Genomic DNA, 24,026 nt, shown 5'->3' with positions numbered 1-24,026 from the left:
CCTTTACTATCTTTTTTAGAAGTACTCTAGATATAGTTTACTATTATCAAGTATGTCAAGTGGGGGAATGCATTCAGTAGTATTTTTATTTTATAGAAGTTATAACTATATTGGCTTAAAGTGTTACTCAAAGAGCTTATTAGTGGATAAATAAGCATTTGTCATCATCATCATCAAATTCCTGCCATGTACCCTCAAGGGGTGTAGAGGATATGATAGTACTACATGGAAAAAATTACATCATTACCAACCTCCCATCCACAATTCTCCTCCAAATCAGATGATAGAAATATTCCAGAATTCTCCTCCAAATCAGATGATAGAAATATAAGATGTGATAATGTTGGTGTCTTGGTCTGGAAGACCAAGACTCCAACATTATCATATCTTATATTTCTATCATCTAAGGCACTTTGTACCGTATCAATCCACCTATATCTTGGTCTTCCTCTGGGTCGTTTTGCTGCCAACCTGGCAGAGAACGCTTGTTTTGCTAATCTTTCCTCGCCCATTCTGTTTAAGTGACCATACTACTGAGATTAGCTCTGCTAACGCATTCCTGGATGCTGACAATGTCAAGTTCTTTCCTAATATCCTCATTTTTAATATGATATTGCCATTGATGCCATCTGTTCATGCCTATAATCTTTCTCAGGACTCTCATATCTGCGGTCTCTAGTCTTTGGTCAACTGTTTTACTTCTGACCCAGCTCTCAGATCCATAAGTTAAAATTGGTTTGAACACTGTTTTGTATACTAATTTCTCTCTTATTCCATATGAATTTATTCAATTGACTTCCTACCATACCAGCTTTGCTGATTCTGTTGTCTATTTCCATATTTAATTTACCATCTTCAGTAAAAATCGTGCCTAAGTAACTGAAATGTTTTATTTGTTCCACAGGTTCTCCATTCACAACACAGTTGACATTTTCAATGATTCTGCCTATTTTCATTGTCTTTGTCTTTTTATTGCTGACCTTCATACCATATCTATTACAACAGCTATTCAATTTAGTCAGAGAATCTTGCAGACTTGTAGCGGATTTATTTAGAAATATAACATCATCCGCATAAAGCAAAGAGCTGACATTAACATCATCTCCAATTTTGATATCATGCTTAATACCACTTTCCTTCATAATGTGATCCATATAGATAATGAATAACAGAGGCGATAATGTACATCCTTGTCTCACACCAGATTTAACATTAAACCATCTTCCTGTACTTCCTTCAATTCTAACTGCTGACTTACAACTCAAATAAAGACTAAGTATTGCTTGATATAATGTCCCATTGACACCATATAACTGCAGCGTATTGAATTGCTTCTCTCTTGGCACCTTGTCATATGCCTTTTCCAAATCGACAAAACTTAAATACAGATCTTTGTTATATTCCCATGCTTTCTCGATTATTTGTCGTAAAGTGAAGATCTGATCCTGACAGCCTCTATTTGGCCTGAATCCAGCTTGTTCTTCACCAAGCTTTTCTTCCACAATTCTTCTCAATCGTTTCTCAAGTATACTTGCATAGATCTTGCCAGGAACACTCAGTAGGGAAATCCCTCTGTAATTCTCATATTCAGTTTTATTTCCCTTTTTATATATGGGTACTATGAGAGTTCTACTCCAATCATCAGGAATTCGTCCCTGTGTCCAGGCTTTCTGAACTATGCAGTGCAGCCACTGTAAGACTCTTATACCACCATACTTCAGCATTTCTGGTCGAATATCATCTACTCCTGCTGCCTTTCCACATTTCAAGCCTTTGATGGCTTTTTCTGCTTCAAGTATGGATATGTATTCCTGACTGCATGCCTGTTGAGTGTTTTTTACCACTGTGCTGTCATCACTGCTTGTTTCATTTAGCAGTTTTTCAAAGTAATTACTCCATACCTCAAGGATATCTTTTTCTCCCGTTTTCATGTCACCTTTATCATCTCTAACTCCTTTTACAGCACTCTTTCCTCCATTCCTAAGCTTCTTCAACAACCTCCAGAATATTTTGCCACCTTGATATTTATTTTCTATATTCTTGCCAAAGTCCTCCCATGACTTTTGTTTAGCTAGCTTTACACAGTGTTTAGCATCGTCGCATTTCTCTCTATACTCTCTAAGAGCAGAAGCTGACTTATTTGACAGGAACATAAGCATTTGTTGGAATAATATATTTGTCATTGGAATAATATATAAACAGGGTTAGCCTAAAAGAAATAGACAGTTTAAATGCTTTATAAATTGAAATTTGTTTGTTACATCAGAAAGCATTTAGTACTGTTTTATAGAAAAAGTCCTCACATTTATAACCTCCGTTTTTCATTTGTCTTCATAACGTCAGTATCATGTGAGCGCTCTTGACATAAGTCGAGCAGTATGGCTACTAGCCAGGTGGAGAAGGCTTTTTGCGTGATTGAATTTGCAAAAACAAATTCTGTTACTGTCGTGCAGTGTCGTTTTACAACACGGTATGGTAAACAACCACCCACAAGGCATCAATCTATGATTGGAGCAAGAAATTTAAGGAAACTGGTTGTCTGTGCAAGAGGAAAAGTCCTGGGAAACCACCTGTATCCGAGGAAACAGTGACTCGTGTTCATGTGACTTATACCTGCAGCCCGAAGAAGTTGACAACACGTGCAAGTTTAGAACTTCAAGTTCCGCAAAAGACGTGTGGAATATCTTGCGTAAACGTTTACAAATGTTCCCTTGGTATCTTTAACTTATAGTACACCCAAGGTAAAAAACTTTCTACATATATATATATATATATATATATATATATATATATATATATATACAGGTAGTCCTCGACTTACAACGATTCGCACTTACGACGGCCAAAATTATTATTATTAAAAATTCTCTAATTTAACTTTGCCGCCAGCAATTATTATTATTAAAAATTCTCTAATTTAACTTTGCTGCCAGAAATTATTATTATTAAAATTTCTCTAATTTAACTTTACTACCAACAATTATTATTATTAAAAATTCTCTAATTTAGCTTTGCTGCCAGAAATTATTATTATTAAAATTTCTCTAATTTAACTTTACTGCCAACAATTATTATTATTAAAAATTCTCTAATTTAGCTTTGCCGCCAGCATATACATACATATATCACATTTACATTGCTTTTGTATACGCGTTGCAGCATTGCCATTAGTCGACAAGCAACGTCTATCACTAATGTGTAATAGCCGCTACTATGATTCATCCACTTCTAACTTATCACAGCCTTTGGCACGTTAGTTGCTAATCAACAGTCGAAGTGTTAGTTTTTATCTCGTTGTAACCCTATCATGTCCAGTAAGAGAAGTAAAACTACTGATGAAAATTCCAACATAAAAAAGAAGGTGAGGAAAGCTTTAAGTTTACATGTTAAAATGAAGGTCATTAAAGCATATGACAAAGGAAAGAAAGTCGGTGAAATAGCAAGAAGAAAAACTATCGCATTCAACTGTTTCAACAATCATAAAAGATAAATCAAGAATAATGGCGGCAGCTAAAGAGGCAGTTAATATGAAATGTACAATTTTAATGAAAAAAAAAGAGAAGGGCCAATGCTTGAAATGGAGAAGCTTTTAATGATATGGATAGATGATCAAATCAACAAGAATATTCCTCTCAGTTTGTTTACGATTCAAACAAAATCACACAGCCTATTTGACAATTTAAGGAAACAACAGGAAGATTAATATGGCGAGCATACATTTAATGCTAGTAAAGGTTGGGTTTATCGATTCAAAAGCCGATCTAACTTAACATATGAATAACAGGAGAAGCTGCTAGTTCTGATTTTGAAAGTGCCGAAATTTTCAAGAAAAATCTGAAAGAGATGATAAAAGATGAAGGCTATTTGCTAGAGCAGATTTTTAATGTAGATGAAACTGGACTGTTCTGGAAAAGAATGCCAGAACGAACTTACATTCACAGAGAAGCTACATTGGTGCCTGGTTTTAAGGCATTTAAAGATAGGATTCCCTTCTTCTTGGAGGAAATGTTGCTGGTTTTAAATTAAAACCATTTCTTGTTTACCATTCACAAAACCGCAAAGCTTTGAAAAACGTTGACAAGAATAAATTGCCGGTTTACTAACAGGAGTAATCTTAAGGCTTGGATGACAATTGTTTTATTAGAAGACTGGTTCTTAAATTGTTTTATTCCAGAAGTACATGCCTACTGTCTTGAAAAAAACATTCCTTTTAAAATTCTATTGCTGCTTGACAATGCTCCAGGACATCCTCTTCACATCAGCGATTTGAATGAAAATATAAATGTGATGTATCTACCACCCAATACAACAGCTGTGATTCAACCTATGGATCAAGGTTCGATTGCTACATTAGAGACATATTACCTGAAAAGTACATTTTCTCAAGCAATAACAGCAATGAACATCGATGCTATAACATTATACAATTTTTGGAAAAATTACGTTATTAACCAATGTATTCCAGAACATTGGAATTTCATGGAAGGAAGTATCGGAACAATGTATGCAAGGAATTTGGAAGAAGTTACTACTGCAGGAGACAGTCGAAGAGATACAATGAGCATAGTATGCTAGAACAAATTGGTGAAGAAATCATTGAAATTGCAAGAAAACTGGATTTAGAAATCGATATTACCAATATAGAAGAATTAGCAGATCACGAAGAAGGTGAACTGACTGATCAAGACTTGATTTTCCAAAACGAAAGAGTTGTAGAAGAAGAAAGGAATAACAAGGAAGATGAAGAAGAGAAATGGTTAAAAAATTTACTCTAAAAGGATTAGCTGAAGTATTTTCTAAGCTAAATCAAGGACTTCAGCTACTCGAAAATATGGATCAAGACACCGATCGCTTCGCCAAAGTCGAAAAGCAAATTTGAGAAGCAGTCAGATGTTATTGCGAAATATATGAAGAAAAAAAAAAAACCCAACAGACAACATTAACCAATTTTCTGATTAAAAAAGATACTCCCGATCTTGAGAAATAACCATATTGTCCAAATTAGTGACAGTTACTCACCTGTTTAATTAAAGACACTGTTAATAAGTTTTTTTTGTTTATGTTAACTAATATTTAAAGGAATTTCAAATTAAAGTAAGTGCACCATTTTTGATATGTGTTTATGTATTTTTTCTTAAATTTTTTCTTTCTTAATTTTGTATTTATGTATTTGTATGTGCTAATAAATAATTTATAAATGTTTATGTAAGTTTATACATTTTTCACTGTTTTAAGTTATATAGAAACCTAATTTATGAAAATATTATAACAGAAATCAAACAAATCAAAAATTAACAAAAGTCCTCGACTTACGATGGAGAGGTTGGAACGTAACCCCGTTGTAAGTCAAGGACTACTTGTACACACACACACACACATACGGTCGTCCTTCGGCTTATGTCAGAGTTCCATTCCATTTGGCAGGATGTAAGTGGATACATTAAATAAACAGAGTTATAGGGGTTAGGGACTTAACCGTAAAATGATCATTTTAATTTTTAAACCTTATAAAACTGTACTGTGCGCTAATGCCACTATAAAACAGTAGAATAATCATCCAAATCTTCCTCCACAATCACATCTTCATTATGTCTCCTATATGAAGGACCGGGCTGTGGCTCTTCTGGTGTAACCTTTGTTTTTTTTTTTGATGAAAATGTCCAATGTGCTTTGTTTATTCCTCTTCTTCTTTTCATCATAAATTTGTTTATAGCAAGCAAATGCATCATGTACTTTCCTTTCTACTAATAAGTAGCATTCAACATTGGGATCCATGTCTTCAGCTATTTTGAGAACAAGACCCTTCACTGTGAATTGGTTTTCTTTTCCCCTCTTCCTTTTCTCGTTCTTCCTCTTCAGACACATTGTTCATCCACTTCAACCAGTCCTTCGTTGGTCAACTCTTCAGGGACACTTTCTATGAGTGGAATTATGTCATGATCATTCACTTCAAGATTGAGATTGTTTGCTAGGCCCACTATTTCTTCACTCACTTTAAAAAGGTCTTCATTTTTTTTTTTTTTTTTCAAAACTTCCATAATCGTGCACACCCCTTTTAATGTATTTTTCCATATTCCACTCATACATTGAGAGGTCACTTCGTCCCAAGCCACAACAATGTTTTTAATAGCATGATAAATATTCAATGCTCTGCAGAATTGCATGAGAGAGTGATAATTTCTTTCAGTGGCAGAAATTTCTTGTGAAAATGTTCTCCATAGAAGAAAAGCTTTAAACACTGCAAGAACTCCCTGATCCATCGGTTGGATCAATGAAATAGTGTTTGGAGAGAGAAACATAACCTTGAACTTGGGGTGAAGATCATCGATGTAAAGTGGATGACTTGGAGTATTATCTAGAATTAACAAAATTTTAAATTCTACATTTTCTTTCACACAATAGCTTTGCATTTCACTTGCATAACAGTCGATTAAGGCATCCTCAAACAATTTTTGAGTCATCCACGATTTCTTATTGCTCCGATAATGAACTGGAAGAGCATGCTTCCTAATGTTTTTGAAGGCTCATGGATGCCATATCACAAATGGTTTCAGTTTATATCCAGCCACGTTACTCCCTAACACAATCGTAACATGGTCATTAAGAGCTTTGAAACCAGGCATTGATTTTAGCTTTTTGTGGATGAATGTTTGCTCCCGCATTTTCTTCCAAAACAAGGAGGTCTCATCCATTAAAGAGCCAAGAGGCTATTTCTTTCAAGGTCTCATCCATATTAAATATTTGCTGTGGCAAATAATTTTACTCTGTAATAATTTTATCCAATTTTTTTACAAACACTGGGACAGTCTTCTCATTGGCACTTGCAGATTCACCATACATTTTTACATTATACAACGCAAAACGCTTCTTGAATCTCTTGAACCAATTGGAAGAAGCATTGAATTCGTAGTTGTAATCCGCCTTGCTTTCTCCTTCAGCATGTTGAAGAGGCTTAGTGCCTTAGTGGTTATGGTCATAGCTAAGGGGTATGCACTTTTGGTTCAGTTCTTCTATCCATGATGCAAGTCGCATTTCCATATCACTGATAGGACCTTGTCATTGCCTTGTCACTATTGTTGATTTAATGGAATCAGATCCTTTCACAGCCTCTACGATTTTATCCTTATTTTTCAAAATGGTCGTCCTGTAGAATGAGACCATCCGAAGTCATGTGCAATCACATTGATGGGCTTACCAGCTTCATGTTGCTTTATAACTGGCAACGTTGTTTCAAGATCATCGCGAACCATTTGCTCACTGCACGTTGGTGTCTGATGCCTCCTTCACTATCTTCTTCCACCTTTCTTTGTCCAGTGCACAGTGTTACAGTTCCTGTACATCCATTCCACACCAGTCCTTTTTGTCATCTGTCTATTCTCTGTATGGTCTACCTCTTCTGTTTACACCATCCATAATACCAAACGTGAATGTCTCTATCTTCCTGTCCTCACTCATTCTGCAGATGTGTCCAAAAAATTGCAGCATCATGTTGCTTTATAACTGGCAACTTCATTTCAAGTTTAATTGCTTGCCTCTTTTTCTGTGATTCTTCACTAGGATTTTTGATGGGCATGTAAGGGCCATGTTGCACAAAATATTGCAACATATTTAATGATTAATACACAAATAACCTCTTTCTCAAACACAAAATCAACAGAGAAACTGTTGAAGACACATGCCGATTGCCAGGGGAGGTTGCCACTGAATGCACTGTTGTCACTGCACATGATGCATTGTTGCTAAATAGAAACTTTTTTATTTTACGCTTGCATCTTGTTTGAAAGTATAGTTGAAAATGTTGTTTATTTGCTTATGGGATCATGGATGTATCTTCAAGAGGGCGTAACTTGAACGGACGTAAGTCGAGGGATGACTGTATATATATATATATATATATACATATATACAGTAAAACCCGGTTTTTACATTCCTGCAATTTACGTTTCCCTGCCATTTATGTCATTTTCCATTGGTCTTGTCTTAAGGCCTATTCTTATGATATATTGTTTTCCCACCATTAACAATGTGATGTGGACGTTATTTCCCATGATTTGCATTTTTTTCTTGGGTGGCAACACTGATTTCTGAATTGATTTCCTCTCATTCAAATTGATTTCTGCGGAAATCTGCCATCACTGTGACTTGCATGCTTGCAGCAGTCATGTAGTTATATGAGTGATACCATGATTTTTCAGTCACAATAAGAATTGATACTGTGAAGTTTTCATATTAGTAATTTTAATCTTTTTAATCATTTTAATCTTTCCTCTCATTCAAATTATTTCTGCAGAAATCTGCGCATTTCTGTTCCCAGATGGCATTGCTTTCAGCTGTAATTTCGTTTCCACCATCACGGTGACATGCTTGCAGCAGTGATGTAGTTATGAGCGATACTGTGATTTTTCAGTCACAGTAAGAATTGATACCATAAAGTTTTCATATCAGTAATTTTAAACTGTTAGTAGCTCATGGCACCCGTAACATGTTGTGATTTGATTTCACATTCTCAGTGCTGTATGGAAATCGTGAACAAGGATCATACATAAATTGTGAAATCACATTCACACTTCTACCAAGTAGCAGTTGTTACTCGTGAATATTAGATATCAGTGAATAAACCACAGTTTGTGAAATATCGCTTCACTAGCTTGCAGTGTTGATGTTCATTGTCGCAATTCAGAAGCACTTGGTATATTGCAGAATTTCTGCTACGTAATTTAGTGTGTGATAGTTGCTTTCAAGTTGCAGTGGTGGATGATCCATGTTAGTAACATGGAAAAAAAAGACAGAAAATGTATTTCGGTAGAAGAAAAGATGGCAATTCTGCGACGTGTAGATTGGCACGCCGGAACACATGTGCAATTAGCAAAAGATCTTGGACTCTCCATGTCCACTTTGAGCATGATAGTAAAAAACAGGTCAGGCATTGAACTCAATGCAAAGCAATCTGGTGCTATGTCAAAAAAATATATCCAGACATCGACATATGATGAATTGGATAAACTTGTGGCGGAGTGGTTTGTTTCTACAAGAGTGTCGGGTATTCCAGTCGATGGTACTATACTCTAAGCGAAAGCCCTTGAATTTATTGTGAGGTTGGGGATTAATGGTTTTACTGCGTCAAATGGATTGATTGATTGTTTCAAGACTTCTCACAATATTGTGTATAATCAAGTGTGTAGAGAAAGTAATAGTGTTGCAGGGGAAACTGTAAACCAGTGGAAACCTGAACTAAAGACTATTATTCAGGACTACGAACCGAAAAATATTTTCAATGTTGATGAAACTGGGCTCTTATAACATTTTGCCAAGTAAAACATTGTGTTTTAAAGGAGAGAAGTGTCACAGTGGAAAACTCAGCAAGCAGAGGGTAACTGTTTTGCTCATGGTCAATGTTGATGGATCAGAAAAATTACCAAAATGGGGGCAAATCACTGCAAAATACTACTACTTCTAGACAAATGTCCTGCATATCCTGAAAATCTGCAGCTCAGAAACATTAGATTAGTGTTCTTTCCCCCTAATTGTACAAGTGAGCTTCAGCCATTAGATCTGGGTATCATCCATGCATTTAAATGGAAATATAGAAAAATGCTTGTTGAAAAAGCTGTGTTTATGCATGATAATGGTATGGACCCAAAACAAATGACCATATCAATCCTTGATGCCATGCATTATGTGGCCAAAGCATGGTTACATGTTACTCCTGAAACCATATCCAATAATGTATAAGGCATTAAATGCCCCATACACTGTGGAGAGGCAGGTGGAACTTATGAGAGTGCAGAAAAAGCAAAACAATTAACAATTAAAGATTTTTTTTAAATAGATAAATGTAAGTAATTGTAAATTCATTTATTTTCTGTTATTAAATTTTATAATCTAGTATGTAGAGTCACATACCAGCAGTAAGTCATCTTTTGGTCTTTTTTTAATGTTTTTTACATTTCCTGCTATTTACACTTTTTTCTATCAGTACCCTGGAAAGTGTAAAAAAGGAGTTTTACTGTATATATACATATATATAATTTCTTTCTTTCTTTATTTTTTCACTAAATGTTATGGGGCCCTTGAGCTTGTACTTTGTCCCTTGCTATTTCTCCTATACATCGATCACTTTCCTTTACTAATCATAAATCCTATTAATAGTTTTGATTTCATTCCATTTGAAAACATTCTTCTTTATTTTCACCCTTTGATTGCAGAGAATGAAAAAGAAGACATACCATAAAATTATATCTTGGTAATTAGGCCTTTATTCTTGATGTTATTAAAGGCTCTGAAAATATCAAGAGCAGTTACATAAGCTTTTTTATGCCCAAAGGCGGGTTATATTGATTAGACAATCTTCTGTGGATCGAGAGTGACTGAATCCATGTTGATGTCACTAGTTAATTAATGTAGATGACTTTTTTCCATTATTTCAAGAGTACTGAAATAATGAAGCAAACAAGTGAGGAGAATGAAAAATAATTTGGCTGATTTTATATTCATTTTTTTAGACGGACTGAATATGGCTTTGTAAGGTAGAGAACAGATGTGTATATGAAAGAAGACAATATATGAGGGTGGAGGTTAATTTCAGAGCTGATTTTGAGCACATCTGAGGGGGGGGGGGATACCATTAGCATGGCTCCTGAAATACAACTTAAATCTACTAGCTCCCCCTCCTCAAAAAAAATTACTTTTCAAAGGTATCAGTCTACTTTATATAGATAAAGGCATATCCCGATCATATGACACATTAGATTCCAGACCACTGGCTTGTAGTGAAATTTTGTTGTATAGTGCATTGCTACTTATTTTTTGTAACTGTAACAACAGTAGTGCGAGGTAAGTTTAGCCTGTGTCCTCTCTCTCACTGTTTGACGCGCTGTCTTCTTTTCACTACAGCAACATCATCCTTACTTTGAATTGTACCTTCCATTATTAAGAACAATAAAATATCATAATAGTTAGAAACTGTTTATAATTCACAGAGAAATGTAGTGAGCATCAAGGTCATAAATAAACTGAGTTCACAAATACTGTGCATCAGTTGACTCACGGCAACTTCATTTTGCTAAAATCATCATATGAGCAGATAGTTGTAAACCAGGGTATTACTGTATTGTTATTGGTGATATTTTATAAAACTAAATGTTATGATGACAAAACAAAGTAATACATTTGTTGTGACACAATGCAGTTCATAACAACTCAGTTTGTTTTCTTTCATTTATTATTCATAATGATGAAGGGTAAAATTTATATTAATTCTCCATAAACAAGAATTTAACAGGAGAGAGAAATTTAATTTTTGTGTTTACAATTACTTGCTTATTTTGTTAATGAAATTATATTGTGAGAAGAGTAAAGTTATTATTTTTAAAGTAATTGATTACATATTCATATGTCATCAGTTATTATAATTGATTACATATGCACAGAAATGTTATCGGAAATGATAACTGTAATTTAATTTAAACTTATTTATGATATGAAAAACTTACTTTTATGATGAAAAACTTATGTTTTCTTGCACACTTCAAGTATTGGAGATTTGCTGTTTTCAAGTAAAGCACCATAACTATAACACATAATAGTGGCTTGTTTTTTCTCACATCATGACTGAAAAAAATGAAAACCAAATGTGTGACATCTAGTGTAGCTTGCATGGAGTGAAAAGAACATTATAATACTGCTACGAGAGAAATGAGAAGATATTGGAACTCTCTAGTGGATACTTATGAAGTCTTTCATACAAAAAGAAAAATATTTAACAGTTATCGATTGTTATGGTACAACAATGATGACAGAACAACTGTTGGAGGAAGAAGGTATGGCAGGTTGAGTTTTTAATGATTTTTCGTTTTTTTTTTTTTTTTTTTTTAATAGTCTTTCATATATAAAGAAAAATAAAGTTCTTAAAGGAGTAAAAGGATGAAAGAAAGAAAGAAAGACCCACATCATGAACTGCTCTGGCTACAGCTCTTCAGGAAGTATGGGCTGCCATTCCTCCAGAGACATTCCAACACCTGGTAGAAAGTATCCCTGGCAGAGTTAGAGCTGTCATAGAAGCAAAGGGTGGACCAACCCTGTGTTAATGTCCGCTACCGGAAAGTGTCTCACAGGGAAAGTCTGATTACAGTTTCAAGTAGGTGTCTGGATACTTTTGATCAGATAGTGTATAATATCATGAGTTTAATGTGGAATGAGAGTGGATGCCTTTGTTCCAGCATTGTTTGAATTGAGGAAATAGAAACAGTGATTGCAGATTTTATCTTGAGCCATTTGAGACTTGCTAGATTTTTTCTTAGACTGCTTTGGCATACTTATTAGAGAACTAAGGCTTGGATAACTGCCATTCTTTGTGAAAGTGATGACCATTATCCAAGCCTTAGTTCTCTAATAAGTGTGCCAAAGCAGTCTAAGAAAAAATCTAGTAAGTTTCAAATGGCTCGAGACAAAATCTGCAATCACGGTTTCTATTTCACAATGAAATAAAAATCAGCCTGAAAATTGATTGATTAATTTGGAAGAAAACTTTTAATAGGAAGCTAGTAATAATTCAAACATCAATCACAGAATATTGGGATGCATGGCCTAAGAAAAACTTGAAAAACAAACAGCCAAATAAGTGGAATTTGCAGAGAGGAAGAGAGGTAGACCAAAGATAAGCTTGTGCATAGGAGAACCTTGAAAGATTGGAAAGAATTGTGTCCAGTTCTTTCCTATGCTCCCAGTGAAATAAAGAGGAATAAAGAAGAAAGAATAATACAGACTTGATCATGTAATACTATCATGGTATGCTGTGCAACGCCATACTTATACTTTTCGGAACCTGAGGTGCTAGAGTCTAGTACCTCAGGCCCCGAAGTTTTAAGGAGATTTAGAGTACATGAGGATAATATAAATTCTAAAAGTTATATATAACATCAATTAAAACCATAAACAGAGCACTGTAGTAATTCCTTAAACATTTCCTATTCTGTCAGTGGTTCTAACAGGAAAGGTCATGGGCACTTAAGTGCCCACGACTTTCCAAGTATTCTTGGACTTCGCAACCATAACTGGAGGATAGGGTGGTTAGTCCTATGTCTGTAGATGCGTGTGCTCATGGGGCTGGTTTGCCTGTTCTTGGGGAGAAAATTTCCTAGTTTCCAGGTGGGGGAAAACCCTCTACCTCCGTATGAGATCGGCTAACTCACCTTTGGTCACAAAAGAGGCCAGATAAAGGTTCCCCACATCACTGATGGGAATCGAACCCAGGCCTTTCTGACCAAAGGACTTCGTCTATACTGACTGAGCTACAGAGGCTCTTCCTTAAACATTTAAAGAAAAATATTATTATTGTTTCTCAACAATTTAAGATTTAACAAAAAAAAAATTTCGAACAATCTAGATTTATTTTAAATACATAAATGAAAAATCAAGTTAAATTAAGCTTTAAATCAGGGGTGGGGAACCCCTCGCCCGCGAGTCTATTTCAATTCGCCCCTTTGCTGATGTACGCATATGTACATCAGCACACTACATACACTATATATAAGAGTTAAAATTTGCCAGTTGCCCGTAGAAGTTTTTAAATTAGCAATTTTCGTCCTTGATACTAAAAAGGTTTCCCACCCCCTGCTTTAAATAAATGAATAAATTAGCATCTTGATACAACATCTAAATATAAATATAAATAGTATTTGCATTCTTTTTTTTTTTTTTTTAAAAAAAAAGGGCATATGATCTATTTAGATATTGACTTGAAGCAACTGCATCTTTTTTCTGAGCTAATATATATATATATATATATATATATAAAAAATTAGTTTGAATGACTATATACTGAGAATGAAAAAGAAAAGGTTTAATGTTCATATACTACTAGTTTCGTTGAATAAATCAACTTCCTCAGGTAACACAGACAAAGATTATATAAAATAACAGAGACATGATAAAATTACATCAACAGATCTAGTATAAAACACAATAGTACATTTTAAAACAGGAATGCGTGCTGGAGTTCCAATTGAAGTTGACTACGTGAGTGAGCTGTCACGAGTGTGCCAATACTGGAGAGTGGCAATGTGTGTGTCAGAAAGATTGTAGCTAAAGCTGTTGTTAATATGGGATGACATCTCCTACAGTAGGACCAGGCCAGCACTCTCTCTAGCCATGTTCTCTTCTCTATCAACTTGGATGAAGGCTGCCAACACCTCGTAGACGCCGCAAACTTCTAATATCCATGTTTGTTATGATGAACTGGAAAGATAGATTATCGAATCTAGAGAAATATTGCTCGATTCATCCCATATTAACAATGTGTGCATCAGAAAGATTGTAACCTTAGCTACAATCTTTCTGATGCACACATTGCCACTCTCCAGTATTGGCACACTCGTGACAGCTCACTCACGTAGTCAACTTCAATTGGAACTCCAGCACGCATTCCTGTTTTAAAATGTATTATTGTGTTTTATACTAGATCTGTTGATGTAATTTTATCATGTCTCTGTTATTTTATATAATTCTTTGCCTGTGATACCTGAAGAAGTTGATTTATTCAAAGAAACTAGTAGTATCTTAACATTAAACTTTTTCTTTTTCATTCTCGGTATATAGTCATTCAAACTAATTTTTTATAACATTATCTACTGAGTAAATATGATGGTTAATATATATATATATATATATATATATATCATCATCATCAAATTCCTGCTATGTACCCTAAAGGGGTGTACACGATATGATAGTACTACATGAAAAATTTACATCATTACTAACTTACTATCTACAATTTTCCTCCAAATCAGTCTGTTACTTGTCAAGACTCCAATATTATCATTATCAGATCTTATATTTCTATCGTCTAAGGCACATTGAACCGTATCAATCCACCTATATCTTGGTCTTCCTCTGGGTCGTTTTCCTGCCAACCTGGCAGAGAACACTTATTTTGCTAATCTTTCCTTGCCCATTCTGTTTAAGTGACCATACCACCTGAGATTAGCTCTGCTAATGCATTCCTGGATGCCAACAATGTCATGTTCTTTCCTAATATCCTCTTTTTTAATATGATATTGCCATCTGTTCACGCCTCTAATCTTTCCCCGGACTCATATCTGCAGTCTCTAGTCTTTGGTCAAGTGTTTTACTTCTGACCCAGCTCTCAGATCCATAAGTTAAAACTGGATTGAATACTGTCTTGTATACAGCTAATTTAGTGTTCTGACTAATTTCTCTCTTATTCCATATGAATTTATTCAATTGACTTCCTCCCATACCAGCTTTGTTTGTTCTGTTTTCTATTTCCATATTTAATTTACCATCTTCACTAAAAATCGCCTAGGTAGCTGAAATGTTTTACTTGTTCCACAGGTTCTCTGTTTACAAAGCAGTTGACATTTTCAACAATTCTGCCTATTTTCATTGTCTTTGTCTTTTTATTGCTGACATTCATACCATATCTATTAAAACAGTTATTTAATTTAGTCAGGAAATCTTGCTGACTTGTAGTAGATTTATTTAGAAGTATAACATCATCCGCATAAAGCAAAGAGCTGACATTAATATCTTCAATTTCGATATGAGGTTTAATACCACTTCATAATATGATCCATATAGATAATGAATAACAGAGGGGATAATGTCCATCCTTGTCTCACGCCAGATTTAACATTAAACCATCTTCCTGTACTTCCTTCAATTCTAACTGCTGATTTACAACTCAAATAAAGACTAAGTATTGCTTGATATGATGCCCCATTAACACCATATAACTGTAGTATATTGAATAGCTTCTCTCTTGGCACCTTTTCCTGATCGACAATACACATCTTTGTTATATTCCCACAATTTCTCGACTATTTGTCGTAAAGTGGAGATTTGATCCTGACAGCCTCTATTTGGCCTGAATCCAGCTTGTTCTTCACCAAGTTTTTCTTCCACAATTCTTCTCAACCATTTCTAAAGTATACTAGTATAAATCTTACCAGGAACACTCAGTAGGGAAATACCTCTGTAATTCTCACATTCAGTTTTATTTCCCTTTTTATAGAGCTCTACTCCAATCATCGGGAATTCGTCCCTCTGTCCATGCCTTCTGAACTATGCAGTGCAGCCACTGTATGACTTTTATACCACCATACTTAAGCATTTCTAGTCGAATATCATCTACTCCTGCTGCCTTTCCACTTTTCAAGCCTTTGATGGCTTTTTCAAGTATGGATATGTATTCTGACTGTATGCCTGTTGAGTGTTTTTTACCACTGTGTCATCACTGCTTGTTTCATTTAGCAATTTTTCGAAGTAATTACTCCATACTTCAAGGATATATTTTTCTCCTGTTTTCATGTCACCTTTATCATCTCTAAATCCTTTTATAGTACTCTTTCCTCCATTTCTGAGCTGCTTCAACAACCTCCAGAATATTTTGCCACCTTGTTGATATTTATTTTCTATGTTCTTGCCAAAATCCTCCCATGACTTTTGTTTAGCCAGTTTTACACAGTGTTTAGCTTTCTTACATTTGTCTCTGTATTCTCTAAGAGCACAAACTGACTTATTTGCCAGGAATTTTTGATATGCTTTCTTCTTTTCTTTCACTGCCTCTTTTACTTCCTGTGTCCACCATGGAGTTCTGATTTTTCCATCCTTGCAGACAACCTCACCACATGCCTCTCTGGCTGAATCAATCAGGGTTTTCTTCAAGATTTGCCACTGAATCTCCAAGATTTATATATTATATTATATTGATATTGGAAATTTAACAGAAGATAATCATAATTTTTTTATGTTCAATTCTAATTATTTATACTTTTAATTCTTCAATTTTAAATCTCATTGTTTGGGGTCCTTAAATTGGTCATAATTTTTCAGGAGCATGCAACTAGGGCCTCGTGTGCCTGTGCATAAATACAACCCTGACAGAGGGTACATTACAGGACACAGTGATAGTATTACATGATGAAATTTTCATTATTACTAGTTTCCTATTAACAGTTTATTTCACAATTAATCTTTTATTTGTCAAGCTCCCAATATGGTCACATCTAACGTTTTGGTCTATCTTTAATTATTTATATGGGTACTCCATGGAGTCAAAAGACTCGTCATGGGAGACCCATACTATCCATTAACACAACCCATCATACATCTCCTTAAAATTATTCATTGTTGGGGTGCTCACAACCATTTCTGGTAGTCCATTCCACTCATTCACCACTCTCCAAGTAAAGAACCTATTCTACACACTCTTACTAACCACACTCTTAGACAACTTCCAACTGTGACCTCTTGTTTTCTCCTTACTCCTCATGTATTGAAAAATTTTTTTTCTATCAATCTTATAGAATTTCTTTAGTAAATTATAAGTTTCTATCATATCCCCTCTCCTCTGCCTGTCATCTAAACTCTGCAATACACGCTCTCGATCTCCTTATAGGGAATATTCTACATACATGTCACTCAACTTGGTCACTCGTCTTTGAGTCCCCTCCACCAATCCCTAGGATATGGAGGTGACCAAATCTGTGCACAGTAGTCAACACATGGCTGAATCATAGCCTTATAAAGTGAAATAATAACCTCCCTTCAACATCCAAGTAATCTTCTGAGATATTTTGACAGCTCTTGTAATATGTCCTCTGAATTTCAAATCTCTATCCACCATCATCCCCAGATCCCTAGCCTCATCAATTTCCTGTAAACTAGTACCATCGATATGCTATATAGCATGCAATATTTTCATCCCGAAGTGCATTACAAAGAAAACAAATCGTTGTTCTTTGCCTAAGCTGATAATTTATTTAAATCATCCTGCAGGATATCTATATCACCTTCATCACCTCCCCAGTTTTGCACCATCACCAAACAGCTATCTTCATCTGCTATATATCGTTAATGTACAAATTAAAGAGTAGTGGTCCTAGTACAGATTCCTGGGCACTCTACTAGTCACCCTCATTCACCTTGATTTCACTTCACCATACATCACCCTCTGATAAATGTGAATCAACTACTGAAGCAGGACCTGCCTTTTACAAAGCCATGCTACCTCCTATAGAGTATCATATTCCTATCCACCCATTTCTGAATTTTTCTTTTAACCAACTTTTCTAACTTTGTCAGAGGCATTGCCAATTCACTTGCACATTCTCGTAGCACACAAGCTGACATACCATCCAGGCCCCCTGCTGTATTCACTCTGATATTTTTCAATATACTGAGTATCTCCAGTTCATCTACCTCAATTCTCACATCGGTCTCTATTATAACAGTAACTGCAAAGTCACCACTGGGATAATATACCCTTGCAAAGTGATCACTTATTAACTGAGCTATTTCTTCTGCTTCTATCACTTTCCTACCATCAGCATTGAGTAAAGTAAACTTTCCATAATCATTATTTCTCTTACTTGCTATATAGAGAAAAAACTTTTGGATTTACTTTGACCTGCTTAGCTAATTTTCTCTCAAATATGATTTAGCCTTCCTTACTATACTAGTTACCCTTCTTGCTTGTGCTTTATATTGCTCATGAGCATGCTGATCATCTTTTTGCTTATATTCCTTCCAGTGTTTTATTTTTTGCAGCTCCTGCTTTATATTGTTACTCATCCACTTAATTCCTACTCGCTTTATCCTTCTGCCCCTAGATATATACTCCAATACTGGTTCACTCAAACAATCCTTGACATCTTTCTGCATGTTAATAACATTCATTCCATGTAGTTTCTTATGCCATGGCACTGCTCTAAGTTGCTTCCTAAGTTTGTCATAATCACTAGATTTGGAGTTATGAATAAATAACTTTTAAAGAAAGAACTTTGAAAGATATCTTGTTGGTTTAATAAAAAAGTAATAAAATATTGATTTCTCGCCTAGTAATCATACTGATTTTTGTGCTAAGTGTAAAAATCAGTTTACCTTTACACCTTCTTTTATATAATGTAATGACCAAAAAACATTAGTGAAAGGTGAATGGATTAAGCTTTATAAGCTCTCATTATGCCATCACTTTTGAAACTTCTGTAGAAGTTTCTTAGTACTAACATCAGTTTGCCCACTTGGTGCCCAGTGGATATTTTATTGTCCTATGTAAGCAGAAATGCTACCAGATAAATGTGTTCATGCAGGTCCTAACTAATTTAGATGTCTAAAAGAGTATGAAACTGCATTTGGCATTTTGCCAGATACTTAGGTTTGCTTCAAAGGTGAGAATTCTTTCTGCTAACATCCTAATGTAATAAGTTAAAACATGATGTAGTAGAAATACTCAGATTCTCCTCTGTTGTATTCCACTCTAGAAAATGTCATTGACAAAATGCAGTTCTAAGAACATATGAAAGGAGGATACCACCCAGCTGATTGACTGAGTTAGTGTATCTGCTCTCCTCTAGATCAAAATCACTCATTTTGAGAGAGGTCAGTAGAATATTATAAATTATAGTTGCCTGAAATTTAAGGTGGAAGCTTTCAACATTGTATTATCCACTTCATTTTTTCATACATCTTTATGATAGTATGTAAATATCCAGAGGTAAAAATGTTGAGGACATTATGTTCAGAATTATTAGTAAATAAAATTTTTTTTTTTTTTTCAAGATGATCTTTTATAAATAAATTTATTTCTGATAAATAAACCTTTTATTTATCAGATTTTGTCAGTGTAAAAAACCTTCAGAAACTATTGCAGCAAAATTCATGAATGTGTTTTAGTTATCATTACTTAAACTCTAATGTGTGTTTTAATTATTTACACTTTAGCCTATTCCAAAGAAAGATAGAGAAACAATGGCAAGACTTCATAACTGCATAATTGCTCTTGCTGAATATAAAGTGATGCTATTTGATACAAGTATTTTATATGCATATGAGGCTTCCTTAAAATATCCTGTAAGTTGGTTTATTTTTTTTTTTCCCTTAAAATCTTATTTCCAGAAAATCTATGAGTTAGTAATTTCTGAATATTGCAAGATGTTTCAGATTCTTTTAGGGAATTCTAAGTAAATAGTTAATATATGGTAAACATTGACAAAGTTATCTACCTGAGTACAGAGATGGAATTTTGCCAAATAAACAAGTAAAATGCAGAGGTTTTTGTTTACAGAAGATAAAAAATAGTACAAAATTCTGCCACTCTGGTGGCAGAATTTTGTACTATTAGCACTAATTATGTACTAATTTTGTACTATTAGTGCACCTGCTGGAAAGCAGATGTGCTAACTCAGCCTGGTTGACTGTTAGCACATCTGCTTTCCAGCCAAAAGCTGCAGGTTTGAATCCTGCCACAGGCATGGATGTTTGTGATTGTCTGTGAAAATACTAGTGGTGTTGGTGATGAGCAGCAGATGGTGTTGATGAGTTGTGGTTGGTGGAAACAGGGAGTTGTAGAGTAGGTGCCCTCTCTTGATGAGTCTTTGGACTCCCTGGAGGTGTCATGTAATAATAATAATAATAATAATGAACCATATGAACATGAAAATTGATTTTTTTTGTCCCTTTTCTAGTTATTAGTGTTTAATTAATCACAAATCACATGCTTTTAGTGCCAAATGTCCCTGGCAAAATTTTGTATTATTTTTTTATCTTCTGTAAATAAAAATCCCATGCTCCAGAGTGTACTTACACCAAGTTTGCTTGAATTTTATCCAATACATTTTTTGCTACAGGACTCTGAACACCTCCTCTTTAATTATGGCCACCCTGTATAATTTGTGATGTTTGATTTTAATACAGTATACTTTGATTGTCAAGGTGCAGACACTGTAAACACACGGTTGTTTATTGCTTAATCATTAAAGTCATTATGAAAATTATGGCTGAAACAATCAAAATGATATCCTGTTGGAGATTATGCCATATCCAACAGGATAAGTTCTGGTCAGTGTTTGGCTGTGTTATCATCATGTGTTTTTCTTTGGAAATCCTGTTGAAAAACATGAGTTTGCATTCTGTTTAGGATGCAAGGAATCTTTATAAGGGCTTTTCATTTGAAGACAAATTACCTGGTATCATATGGAGGTTTCCTTTCCCACAAAACATATACAAACTGACCAGAGCACACGCATTTAACAGACATAATATACTAACCTCATACTCTTACTTTCTTCATCCACAATTATATTAACCATACACATACATATTAGTGGTCATAAAACCTTGGGCAAGTAGTTAAGCATGTCCAGACAGTTCATCCCGAGGAAAAATTCATCTCAGGAAATTTAATCATAGGGAAAATTAATCATACGAAAATTCGTCAAGGATATATGCAAAAAAAATTTTTTTTTTTTTAATTTATATATAAAGTTATTCATATCCTTTCTTACTACAGGCTCTGTAAATGGAATAATAATTGTTACAGAACTGGGATAGGATGGTGAGGGAGAAAGAGCATCATATTTAAGAATATTTAGGGAGAATAGTTATATCCAACTAATTGCTGATTGTCAGATTTCTGACAACAATCAGCAGTTGTAATAATTGAGACTTATTTTTAGGGGTAAAAGAACACTGTAAACGATGTTATATGTGAAAAGATAACATGAAATTTATTAGTGAAAATTAAAATTATTTGAACTGTTTGTTATCCACTAAAATACGTTAAAACAAGTGTTGTGCTCCTAGAAGGCATGAATGTTGTGATGTTCTGTTTTTATTTTATTCCTTCAAAATTGTACTATTAGCCACTTCAAATTAGCAATTATTATTCTGTTGCTATTAAAACAACTAGTCTGCACAGTTGGCCTAGTGGCTTTGCACTTCGCGCCCATATGCCTGGGGAAGAGTGTCCTAGGTTCGATTCCTGTCAACAACGTGAAGAGCTCAAGGATCTTCCTCAGCCATAGCCAAGTTAGCCGGTCTTGGGCGTGGACAGCAGAGTTTTTTTCTGCCAGTTTATCCGGTGTTTTTCATCCCGCAAGCAGGCAAACCGGTCCGAGGACACACACGGATTACAGTTAGGAATACTGACCCAGCTATAGTCTGATTCGTCAGCCTATGCCAGTTCTGGAGCCTGGATAAAATTTGGGGGGACTAGATGGTACTGTGAACTCCCGGATAAAGGGGGAATGCTGTATCATCACAAGGAATTTATTTATTTATTAAAACAACTTAAAAATTTATCTTCAAGAGGAACTGAATCAGTACAATCAGGCATCTCTCTATCAATATTTGTAGTCCTGAAAAGGACTGTTTTGATGATCATGAAAAGGAACACTTTTTATTTCATACTATTCAAAATTGAGCAGTATGGAAAAAAAATATGAAACAAAAAAGGTGAATGTACAGCCACAAAGTTTTCAAAATAAAAAATTATGGGCAACTCCTCTTAAGTAATCAAGAATTTCACTATTTTCATAATCATTAACAATGAGCTGAAGTCATTTTGCAGTATCTCGATAGTGTTTCTTACCAGGAGGAGGTTGGGTACCAGCTATATATTGCTCTATTTTCCCCTCATTGAAATGTTGTCTTTGGTAACAATTCCATAAGGCATGGGGAAAGCGAGGTGGACAACGAAGTGATCAACGATCAGGTTTGCCAATCCAGTTTGCCAATTCTACGTAGTTCAGAACAGACTGAGCTTCAGCAGGATAGTCATTATTTTCACATAACACTTCAAAAGCACGTACAACATTTGTAGATGGCACAAAAGCAATTGCCGATATCATGCACATTTTTATTGCAAATTCAGAATCAGAATGTCATTTGGGAAAGAGTACAGCAGACAACTCCTACCTTCTCGTAGTTCCTCGAATGCTACATATTATTGTCTGAAATATTATGAATTCTGTGTTGGTTTTCTTAACTTGCAGGAATAAAACCCCAAGTTTGTGGGATAAAAACCATACTTAGGGATTGATCATTCAGTATTCATGTGGATGCTAAAAAATGGGATGCTTCATGAACATTTGAAGATTGGGTTTTGGAAGCCCTCGTTGATTTTTTTTTCACATTCCTTGTAGACTATGTGTGTGTTCTTCTCCTGTCTATATTTGACCATAAGTGGCATTATTGTAATTATTATTATTATATTGTTGTTGTTATTATTATTTAATGTTTGTGTTTCTGTGATATTAGGTGGTCAAAGATCTTTTAAGACCAGAAGTAATGCAAGAAATTCCGAACCTTGTGAGGCAGAGGATTGAAATGGAAAGTTAGAAACTGTTTAAAGTGTTATTCATTCCTGTTTTGATATGCTCTGAATAAAAAATCGTAAAATAGCTGTTCTATGTGTATGCTCCTCTTTTAATGAAACTCGGAATATTTGAGCTGTAAATTAATAACTGTTGATTATTAGTTTGCAGAGTGCTGTAGATTGACTTGTTTAATTTCATTTTGCTTTTTTTTATTTTCATTTGTTTAATTTTTATGTTTATTTATTTTGTTTTATTTTTATATGTTTAAGTTTGATATTTTGTTGCATTTTAATAAACAAATATATTCTTCAGCTTTTTCAGTTATGGGCAACACAGCATCCAAGGTTATTGAACTTATATTTGTGTTGTATTGTTCGTTCGTTCGTTCATTTTATTATATATATATATATATATATATATATATATATTATGCGAATTCATTTTACTCAGTTGGAATATTATTGAAAAGCTTTAATGACCGTTACCGAGAGATAAAGAGATGACAAGATATATTTAAAAAGATACTACTAGTTTACTAGTTTCGTTGAATAGATCAACATCCTCAGGTATCACAATCAAAGAAATATATAAAAAAAATTACAGAGACTTAAAATTGTAATAACAGAACAAGTATAAAAAGACAGTAGCGTGTTTGAAAAACAATTAAAATTTTGAGTTACAATCTCTCTGATGCACACGTTGCTTCTGTCCAGTACTGGCGCACTCGCGATAGTGCGTAGTATATGTTTGTTTGGAACTCATACTCGCATTTGTTTTTCAAACATGCTACTGTCTTTTTATACTTGTTCTGTTATTACAATTTTAAGTCTGTAAAGTTACCATAACACCTTATGGTAACTTGTTCTGGTAAAATACTTATAAGCTCTGTATTACTAAAATCTTGATATT

The 24,026-nt window shown here is 34.5% G+C and overlaps 1 protein-coding gene across 1 annotated transcript in view; it reads left to right on the top strand.

Moving 5' to 3' along the window:
• The window catches only part of Rrp4 (exosome complex component Rrp4), a 110,047-nt gene extending 86,843 nt beyond the window's left edge, over positions 1-23,204 (top strand). The window contains exons 7-8 of the mRNA XM_090406246.1: positions 19,744-19,872; positions 23,059-23,204. Coding sequence (XP_090262372.1) covers positions 19,744-19,872; positions 23,059-23,139 — 210 coding nt within the window. The 3' untranslated portion in view covers positions 23,140-23,204. The remainder of the gene's footprint in view (positions 1-19,743; positions 19,873-23,058) is intronic.
• The last annotated feature ends 822 nt before the right edge of the window (positions 23,205-24,026 follow it).

This window comes from Typopeltis vanoorti, chromosome 16 (assembly GCF_054136105.1).
Source record: "Typopeltis vanoorti isolate ZY-2024b chromosome 16, IOZ_Tvanoo_1.0, whole genome shotgun sequence".
NCBI lineage: Eukaryota > Metazoa > Arthropoda > Arachnida > Uropygi > Thelyphonidae > Typopeltis > Typopeltis vanoorti.
This window is presented reverse-complemented; position numbering and strand designations above follow the sequence as displayed.